This window comes from Meleagris gallopavo, chromosome 1, assembly GCF_905368555.1.
Source record: "Meleagris gallopavo chromosome 1, MGAL_WU_HG_1.1, whole genome shotgun sequence".
In the NCBI taxonomy this organism is placed as follows: domain Eukaryota; kingdom Metazoa; phylum Chordata; class Aves; order Galliformes; family Phasianidae; genus Meleagris; species Meleagris gallopavo.
The window spans coordinates 37736433-37746353 of NC_139404.1; the positions used below are offsets into that span (position 1 = coordinate 37736433).

The 9921-nt window shown below is 48.9% G+C and overlaps 1 protein-coding gene across 1 annotated transcript; it reads right to left on the reverse strand.

The window, feature by feature from the left end:
* Positions 1 to 322: 322 nt before the first annotated feature.
* On the reverse strand, positions 323 to 8573 carry CSRP2 (cysteine and glycine rich protein 2). The gene is made up of 6 exons (XM_003202099.5): positions 8425 to 8573; positions 5322 to 5440; positions 3618 to 3786; positions 2511 to 2643; positions 1762 to 1855; positions 323 to 626 (listed from the first exon to the last, which is right to left on the reverse strand). Exons 1-6 carry the CDS (start codon positions 8541 to 8543, stop codon positions 550 to 552), a joined length of 711 nt encoding a protein of 236 aa, XP_003202147.2. The 5' UTR covers positions 8544 to 8573; the 3' UTR covers positions 323 to 549.
* Between the last annotated feature and the right edge of the window lie 1348 nt (positions 8574 to 9921).

The following is a 9921-nucleotide window of genomic DNA, read 5'->3' on the forward strand; positions in this document are numbered from 1 at the left end:
AAGGCAGGTGTAATCCCACAGAAAGTTCTAGTGAGCAAGGATTGCTTTCCCCTCCCTAGGGAATCCAGGGCAGGGACAACTGCTCACTTATGTGTACATCCACTTAAATTCAGCACATCCTGCTCGCAGCAGCAGATGAATGTCCTGTCCTGCTGTTGCATCCCTGTAGTAGTGAGGTGGTTACTCACCTCTGCAACTTCCAGTCCTGCTAGGCTCTCAGTGAAGCCATTGTCTCTCTACCCAGCTCCCCCCAAAACACTCCAGTAACAGCATATGTAATAATAATAACCTTTCCACAGCTGACAGCAAGATAACATTTGGCTTTAAGATATGTCAACAAGCAAAGCTTTATTGAATTGATAAACAGTATGAAAAGTGTGGTACATAAAGCAAGGAAGAAAGCAGTGCTTCAAAAAAAAAAAATTATCTAAAAGTGTATGGCCCAAACACTACAGTCAACTAGCATCTGTCTCACAGTAGTTAGTAACATTTTGGAAACTTTCCTTTAGCTGAATCTGCGCAGAGCTGTGCAGGTTGTGCTGTGCTCCCTCACTGGGCGTGAACAAGGGCTCCTGCTCCCTGACCATAGCCAAATCCTTTAGGGCCAAAGTTCTTTGCGTAACAGCCTGCAAGAGAGAGGTGCTGGTAAGAGCTGAGGCTTTTGAGTTGTTCATGAAGAGCAGCATTTTTCAAGGTTAAGCTACTTGGCCACTTTCTTCATCAGAACACTGGAATACAAAGCAACCCTTAACAACAGCTTCTGGGTAAATGGTATGGCTGAACACCCACGTCTCTTTTGTCAGGGTAGCTCATGATTTAGGTGATGCTCAGTGAAAGCATCTCTGTGACTGAGTACACATCAAAACACGCTGTCACCCAGCCATGGCGTGAGTTACCCATGGTGTCACAGGAGGTGACTGTTACCAGTGCCTGTCCTTTGCTTTGCTCCTTGACCTGACTAAGGGCATGGGCTGCTACTACACAGCTCAGTATGTCCTGATCCAGCAAGGTTTTCCATACGTATGCCACATCAGCAGACTCAGACCTAGCACAGTGCTCAGCTCTGCTGCTGTGACCTACAGACCATTTCTATCATCTTGACAGGAGCTTGGAAGTTTCTTGAAATAGGAATAAATTCTGTCTCTGTCCTTGCACTACATTACCACAAGTGTGAGCAGCAGGTCGAGGCAGGTGATTCTGCCCCTCTGCTCTGCTCTCATGAGACCCTACTTGGAGTACAGCATCCAGTTCTGGGGGCCACCAACACAAGAAGAAGGTCAAGCTGCTGGAGTGGGTTCAGAGGAGGGCCACAAAGATGATCAGAGGGCTGGAGCACCTCCCCAGCAAGGACAGGCTGAGAGAGCTGGGGCTCTTCAAACTGGAGAAGGCTCCAAGGAAACCTTACAGTGACCTTCCAGATACCTGAAGGGGACCTACAGGAAGGCTGGGGAGGGACTTTTTATAAGGGCAGGTAGCGACAGGATGGGAAGGATGATGGGAAATGACTTTAAACTGGAAGAGGGTAGATTTAGACTAGATATCAGGAAGAAATTCTTTACTGTGAGGGTGGTGAGACACTGAAACAGGTTGCCCAGAGAGGTTGTGAATGCTCCCTTCCTGAAAGCATTCAAGGATGGGGCTGTGAGCAACCTGGCCTAGAGGGAGATGTTCCTGCCTATAGCAGGGGGGTGAAACCAGGTGATCTTAAAGGTCCCCTCCAACCCAAACCACTCTATGATTCTACAATTAAACAATTCTCACCTTTACAGTAGATTTCTCCCTCTTTTTCAGTTAGGGTTGTAGATTCTAGACTTTTCCCACACTTGGCACATCGGAAGCAGTTCTTGTGCCATGGCTGGGGAGGGAATGGAAAAGATAGTTTAAATACACAGAATGCCTGAGTTTGTTTTTAAAAAAGCGTTAACTAGAGATGACTACATCAGAATTGTTTACCTACACTGGTGCAATGAAAACCTGTTGGAGTGCATGCACCAGTAACCAGTTAGAAATGCCTGTATTTTTGGATGGCACAAAGGCCTGAATTCCACACTGCTTCCTGCTTAAAGAAGTGTTTTAAAAGGTCTGAGCTTGTCCTGATCAATTCTGATCTTAGCTATCGAGTAGCGAGCCAGACAGCTGGCAGAATGCATCGCACAGTGCTACGTGGTGCTTGCAGAGAACATGCCCATTCTGCTGAAACATTCAGCCCTTCATGAGCTCTATGAGAAAAAACACATCATTCCCTCATCTGGAGGGCTCCTATACTTTAAGGAGGTACTGAAGTTTTACTTCTGAAAAACAAGGTGAGAGCTCATTACCCAGAGTTTCCATTTCAAATTCAAAAAACTGAAGACTAGATTGATTTGATCATTTCCAATTCTGAGAAATGCGGTGTTAAGGACTGTGCCATGGTGAGTTCTGCACAGCACGCTCCAGGAAGCCTTCATAACATACTTCACTTACTTTGGAGTTCGCTTAGCAGGTAGATACAAAAGTCACATTTCCCTTACCTTTCCAGCACCTATGACTTTCTCCGCCGCATACACAGAATCCCCACACCGAGAACATTTCTCTGCACCTCCAAACTTCTGAGCGAATTTTGAAGTATTTGGGTTTGTGGTGGGTCGGTGAGGAGAGAGTGTGCTGAAAAAGGACATTTTGTTTTTGTAGTTCAAGGGCTCTGGCCCTTCCCAACAACACTAACCATGCAGCATGCAACACACAGAACAAAATACTGTACTTTTTCAAAATTGAAGAGATGCTTACTGAGCAAGGCTTTCTTTTTCCTACCATGCTTCAGAAGACCCTAAGGAGCTACTGGAAAAGCTAGTTTTCCAAGGGCCCTTACCCTTTTCACTGCTAGAAGCATGCTAATACCAAGGCCTGTATCAGGACATGGATTTATTTTAGCTTTAGCAAGCTAGAAACAATTATGTTAAATTCCTGTCATCTGATCATATCTGGAACTGATCAGTGACCCTACGTACAGAGCTATTTAACATCTCTGGATTTGCTCTGGCAGGACACTATACAAAGTCAAGCAACAATTTGGGAACTTGCATAAAATCATCTGTGAGGCATAGCTCAGGTGCTTTTCACATGCTTTGCTTTACAGCAAGAACTTAATCAGATTAGGAATGTTTACTGTTTAATAAGCCATTCGGTTTGGCTATAATTAAGCCCAAACAGTTCTCCATTTACTAATTAAAAACTCATTCTTACAGCCCCAGATTTGCAGCTCCTTGACTCTGTCCCTGCACAAACCTGCCGAGCGGCTGCTTTTGCAGTTATTTAAAGAGAGCATCCCCAAACCCACAAGGATGCCAACCAGCCAAGGGCTCCTGCAGAACCTTCAGTGGGTCAGCAATCCCATCCCGTTGCACACAGCTCACTTCTCACATCCTCACTTGTACCAACACCTGCCCTAACAGGGCCTACCCAGAGTCACTATAGAAGGTTTGTGCATTGTTGGCTAACTGCCCTGCACTTGGTTATACTGGGGAATTTTGCAGCATTTCTGTTCCAGGCGGCACGAATTAGAAAAATCCAGCCTGAAAGACTCCTGGGAGTGCTGCTGGAGAACACAGGTCACGCACATTGTGGCTTGGTTAACTCACCTCTCAGGCTTGATGCCTAGTCTCTCTCCCCTGTCCATGTTCAGAGTGCCTGCCCCTTGCCCATAGCCGTAACCTTTTGGGCCGTACTTCTTTCCATAGCAAGATTTGCAGTAAACTTCAGCATCATGAATCGCGACAGTTGTGCTGTCCAAATTCTTCCGGCAGACCACTGGAGGGAAAAAAGTTAAATACCATTAAGCGCCATTTCCACCAGCACATGCAGTAAGCCTGAAGTCAAGCAAGAAATGTTGAAAGGGGTTTCCTCGTCCACAACATTTTGATTAGGCTGTGAGACCACTGGAGATTAGACGTGGGTTGTCTTCTCAATTAGTGAATTATGCGTAGCCTCATAAAGGGCTCTGTTCCCTCCTACCTTTCCATGGCCGTGCTCAGAAACCAGCAGAGTGGTCAGCAGTTTCCCTGGACAGATGCCATATAGTACAGAGCAAATCTGTGCAGGAGAGTCCCCGTCCCACCCTCTTGCCCAGGGTGGGGTTTCCCTCCTGCCCAGTGCTTGGTTGGGGCACAGTTGGTACTGTTTCACAGCTGTCACCAGAGGGGCTGTCTTTTCTGGCAGTCATAAATCATCCTTCAGCACAACATAAGCACCCCGCTCAAGGTTACAGTCGAAGGCTGAATTATTTCCTGCTCTTCTTAAACCTTCTTTTGTAACCTAATGTGCTTTCAGTCTGCAACAACAGTTTGCTGCAATGAAGAATGTGGCTTAGGGAAGAGTAAAAGAAAGAAAACCTTAAATTCTTTTTGAAGTCAAAAATCGTAAGGTTTTCAAAATAAACGGCGTTCATTAGCTCCAAGAATCTTTTTATAAGACACAAATATCCAATAAATAAATCAACTCATGCACATTTGTTCGAGCATGCAGACTTTAACCCCAGCAGAATTATCCACTAAGCAAAAGCAAACACGGAGTCAGACACACTAGAGCCATTGTCTGACTGTAAGTTCCAGGTTTCTTTTAATAGAAATTCCCATAAAAGGCTGAAAATGAGGCAGCTGAGACATCTGATTTTTTTTTTTTTTTTGTGCCTGCTGTAGAGCAAAGGAAAAGGAACGTAGGTGTGTCCAGGCTCCCATGCCAGCCCAGTATGCTGACCTTATGCAGATTAATGGCAAACCAGACCAAGAGGCCCAGCTGCAGCAGCAGCTCATAGAGAAGACTAAACCCAACTTCTGTCTGCAGGCACTGAGCACCAGCAAACAAGACAAAACAATACTTCATGTTGTAATAAGGTAAAGTTCTCTGACTCGGTCAGACAGGCTGGTGGTTTGCAAAGCATTCAAAACCATAAAGTGACCCTTTGTTTCTTTCATCTAATCAGAAGTCTTTACAGCAGAGAAAGCTGTTTTCAATGCCTCAGTGGACTCGTTGGCTGGATTGGAGAACAGTGCTTTGGACTCCTTTCATCTGAAATAAGCCACAGACCTCTGTGCCAAGAGAGCCTCGGCTTTCGGCCATACTAAAGCTTTGACAGTACAGTAATGCCCTGGGCGCATTTCACCCACGCTGTGCTGAGCAGGTAGGACAGCACTCCTCTCCAGGCACATGGCACAGACTCCCCTTGGGCACTGCGCACCTGCAAGTGCCCAGCCCAGCACGAGATGGCCACCATAGCCCACCATCTCACTGCCGCAGGCCTGAGCTCTGCTGGGGTGGTTCTGGTGGGCTATGAAGGCAGTACTTACTGCAGAGGAAGCAGCAGCGGTGGAAGCTCCGTCCGTCACACTGCACCTCCTCAGCATGGTAGACTGTCCGGCCACAGGCACCACATTTGTTGCCACCTCCCCAGTTCGGCATGGCGGTGCTGTGAGGAGGAGAGCTTCATTAGTTGCACTGACACAGTGTTCTTCATGGCCCTGCCTCCACACTGAGATTTGGTGTTCCCTCAAACACGACCTGCTGCACCCAGCTGTCAGGTACAAGCTTGGGATCTCACCAAGTGTTTAAAAACCTGTGCTTCCTCTGAGCTGCTTCTCAGCTGGGCCCAAAGGGAACAAGGCCCGAGGGAACAGTGGCTGCTGCTGCCCAGCAGTGAGGAAAGCAGACATTGAGCCCATGAGATGATTCCCAGTGCATGCTCAAGGCTTTCAAAGCTACGTAAACTTCATATGCACAAATTACACTTTCATGCACAAGGGCTTTACCGTACTTTGAGCTAACATCCCCCCAGATGGATGTAATTTCAGTTTCTATGCTTCATTAGCTCCAGGCTCCTCACTGGTAGAAGCAAACCAATTGTGCCAACAACGGCATTTTGTTTTACTGCGGGGCCCATCACTTGGGATGGAGCACAAGCCAAAGCTCAGCCCACTGGAGAACCACTTGCTGGGGCTGCATTCTGAACTCCTCTGAGATCATGCCTAGGCTTCAAAGTGGCTGAAGGGGGACTGATTCCCACAGACCTATCACTGTTACATGAACCAGCTTTAACAAACAGGTACAGGAGCCAAAAGCAAGTGTCCGAGGGCCTACAGCTGCTGTAAGCAGCAGCAGAGCTCTCTCTCTCCCACATGATCTGCAGCAGGCCCAGGAGGCTGGTGAAGATGGACAGACACCCTGACACGTCCAGCTGCAGCCCTAGCAGCAGTCTCCCACACAAAGCCAGACGCAACAGTGTCCCATCCCAACTTGCCCCACTCCCCTTCTCATGCTTTCCCTCCACCCAGCTTGACTGGGATCTCCCTCTCCGCCTCAGCAAGTCTCATGAGCTGCCCTGGGCTGAAGCACCAATGCAGAGTACCCTTAGCTTTTATGGGGCTTCCTCCCCCTGCCACCACCAAAGCTACGAGCTATTTGCCACACTCCCCTGGTGGCACTGCTCCCCCCTGCTGCACAGCCTGGTTCTTGTGGGCACCCAACTCCTTAGGACTCATAAATCCCAACACAAACTCTGCTAAGCCACAACAAAGGGACCCACCTCACCCGTGCTCCAGCCAAGCACCCTGACCGGGTCAGCAGTTTTGGGTATGAGTGAAAGCTGCACGGTTCCCAAGCATGACCCAGTGCCAAGTGTCTGATAAAAGAGCTTTGTTCCAGATATGCAAGCAGCCATTTATGGCATGTGGGAAAATAAGATTAGTTTATTAATGTGAATTGGGGCATCTCTGGTACATTCCTAACCAGAGGCTTAGGAAACTTCATCAATGGCTGAGCAGTGCCTTTTACAGCACTGACACTAATTACTGAGATATTCCTTTGTTCAACGCTTTCACAGGATTAACACCATTACCGCTTGTGGTTTAGCACTAATACTCTGACCAAGCTCATAAAATTAGTTTTATGACGTTTACCACTTTGCCTCTGTCATTCTTGGCACAATCGTACAGTCTAAAAATTAAGATTCCATTTCTTTTATTCAAGTGTTTGGCCGTGCTACCGCACAGCAGCTGACATCAATCATGGCAGACGGCGTCCTCAGTTAGAGGGAATACGGGCTGTGCAAAGCTTCGCAAAAAGAGCCCGTTAACTGGAAAAAGCAGAGAAGAGACTCCTTTCCACTTTTGTACACTCTCCAAAGTAGAAGTGGTAGGAATCTGGCTCAAGAACTACTTCTGCCTTTTCCTCTCACCATCCCCACACTCACGTCCCTTTCTGCATTTACTTCAGCTTAAACTGTTTTAATCACTCCACTAACAAACCATTATCTGGTTTCCACGCACACCAGATCTGAAGACCTGGCTTGGGTTTCCAGCTTTGCCCCACATTTCCCATGCAATATGTGGCAACATGGGGTGCAGCCCCTCTACCCCTCCCCAGTAGGACGGAGTATTGAAGGATCCCGGCACCCAGAAGCTGGCTCCAATACCCTGATAATGGTGCTGGGAATTCGTTAGACAAACAACAAAAAGAAACTGAAGTCAGTACTTCACGGTGACCTTGCGCTCTTCCACAGAAGAGACTTCCACTTATCCTCCCCATTCTGTTCCCATGCCAGCTCACGTGGGAAGGACAGCAGTACCTTTTCAGTTAGCCAGCAGCAAAGGCTGCCCCAAGGCAGTGATGTCTGGGAAATATGGGTGTAGGACAGCACACGCTCAGGTGTGGCTGCCCACCAGCTGCTGCTAATGGGGCACAGCGGGCTCCACAAGGAGCAGGTCTCAGCCTCACGCCCTGCCCAAAGGCAGCTCTGCTCGCCAAAGGCTTCTTGGCTAGTCCAGGCAGGCCTCCAGGGAGCTCTGCAGCTGTAATTAAGCAGCCAGGTGATCTCATTGCCAGCACAAGCAGCTCTGACTTAAGAGTGCAGGCGTGTTGGCAGCCACTTTCCTGAGATAAGAACCCCCTGGCTTCTGTGGTGCTTGTGCCTAGCCAAGAGGAGGCCACAGTACCCAGCCCGTGCTCTGCACGCAGCCAGTTACTTCAGCTGCACCATCCTTTCCAGCGTGTTAGCAGAGAGCTCACATACAAGAATAGCCAGAAGACAAACACTGAAGAATTGAGGTTATCTTTAAAGCACACAAAATTGCATTTCCAATGCAATGCCACCCGTTCTGGAGCCAAACGCCCCAAAGCTGCGTTCATTCAGCAGCACATGCCAAGCGCTGCCCGGCAGCATGGTGCCCCCGGCTTCGCTCCGCTAGTTCCCCAGGCACCCGGGTCAGCCTCACCCTCTGCAACAAGCATCAGAACCGAGGCTGGAAAGCTAGACTGCGTGCTGCCGGGGGCCGTCAGCGGCAGGAGGGGACGAAGGAAGAGATGAGGGCTCCCTCCCCGACCTCCCTCGCGTCCCTGTACAAGCGCCCCTGGCCGGGGCGAGCGGCGGACAGGACCCGACCCCACACAGTTACTCACCACGGGCTGCACTCCGCACCTCTCGGCACAGCGCGGTCCCGCAGCTGCTTAAAGCACCGGGGCGGAGCCTCCGCGGGCCCGGCCCCCGCCCCAGCCCCAGCCAGCCATCTCCTTCCCATTTATTATTATATATATATTTTTTCCATTTGCAGTGGACTGTGAATGACGAACTCGTGCCCAGCTTGCGCTCAGCGCTCGGCGTGGGTTCCTGTGGGGTAGGATGGTGCTGGCTGTGAGCGAGGCCGAGAGGCTGACCGACCTCTCTTGTCAGCCAACATTCTGCTGCAGGTTTTGAGGGTGCATACAGAGCAGCAGGAGCGTTACTGACTGCTGTGTCGTGGCCTGGAGATAACGCTAAGGGAGAGGATCTCTCCAGTTCAGGAAAACAGGGGTGTATGAGAAGGAAATTCTCCCTGTGACTGAAGGACAGTGCTACTAAATCATAAAACTCTCTTCAGCACTCCACATCCAACGATTATTTTTCTTGTGTCCAGTAGTCAGCCTGTCAGAGCAGCTTGGAGGGACACAAAGACATTGGTATGCCCACTGCTGTGGGAACAGTGTTAAGGAATCCATTGCTGCAGTGCTCAGGGATCCCACCTTGGAATGGAGGAAACCAAAAATGAGAGGGGAAACTTTCACCACGTGTTTTATTTCTATTGAAAATGACTGTTTCTATTGATGCACTTTATAAATATATATGAATATGCATAAATATTATGTCTGAATGCATGCTTATTTATATGCCTATATTCTCCAAATATGCCAAGATCTGTGTATACACACGTACTTTATCTCCTCAGCAGATCTCTTTTCCGTCTCTGTTCTTCTCGAGGCCGTTGTTCAGAACCGCTTAAAGATAACACATGCATCCAACCCTTCCACATTCCTCCCCTTGGCCCTGTTACCCTGAGCTTCCTCCTGGTCCCTGGCCAGCCCCACTATCTCCTAATCCTCCTCTATGCCCAGGCCCATGCTGGTGCCCACACACAGCTGGGCTCCTGGTGCCTGCCAGCTTCTTCCCGATTCGTGCTGTTTTGAGCAGGGCAGCCTGTAATCAGGTCAGTTTGTTCCGAGAAGCGGCACTGAGGTTTATCAACAACTCCCGCTCGTTTCTTCTATCAGTTCGACAGCTCTGGCACGTGGGGCCTGTGAGCAGGAAGCTGTGCTTCTGTTTGCTTCTGTTTGGGTTGGTGGCCATGTGCGAGCCTGCTTCTTTATGATAATCTGTCCTCCCTTCGTGCAAGTGACCCAAAGTGTGTTTACCCACTGCTATCACCTCGAAACAATGCCCTCTGTTTTAGTCCTGTGTTCTGTAATCTTATGTAAAAGTTGTTCTCCATGGTTTGGGCACTGAGTGGATGAGCAGACTGTCTGACCTATTTACTGCACTGTCACACATCACTGGCCCCAGGCCTTGGCATCCACTAAATACTTTCCACTCACCTGGGATTATCTTATCCCTGTTTGATCTTGTTGGTGCGGTCCCGCAAGTCT

Excerpts from the sequence above, each read along its gene's own strand:
- CSRP2 (XM_003202099.5), bottom strand. The coding sequence starts at position 8,543 with ATGGGAAGGAGATGGCTGGCTGGGGCTGGGGCGGGGGCCGGGCCCGCG. Across the intron at positions 2,644-3,617 it reads CTAGGCATCAAGCCTGAGAG|CACACTCTCTCCTCACCGAC; the intron begins GTGAGTTAACCA and ends GTCCTTTTTCAG. Across the intron at positions 1,856-2,510 it reads AAGTCATAGGTGCTGGAAAG|CCATGGCACAAGAACTGCTT; the intron begins GTAAGGGAAATG and ends TTCCCTCCCCAG.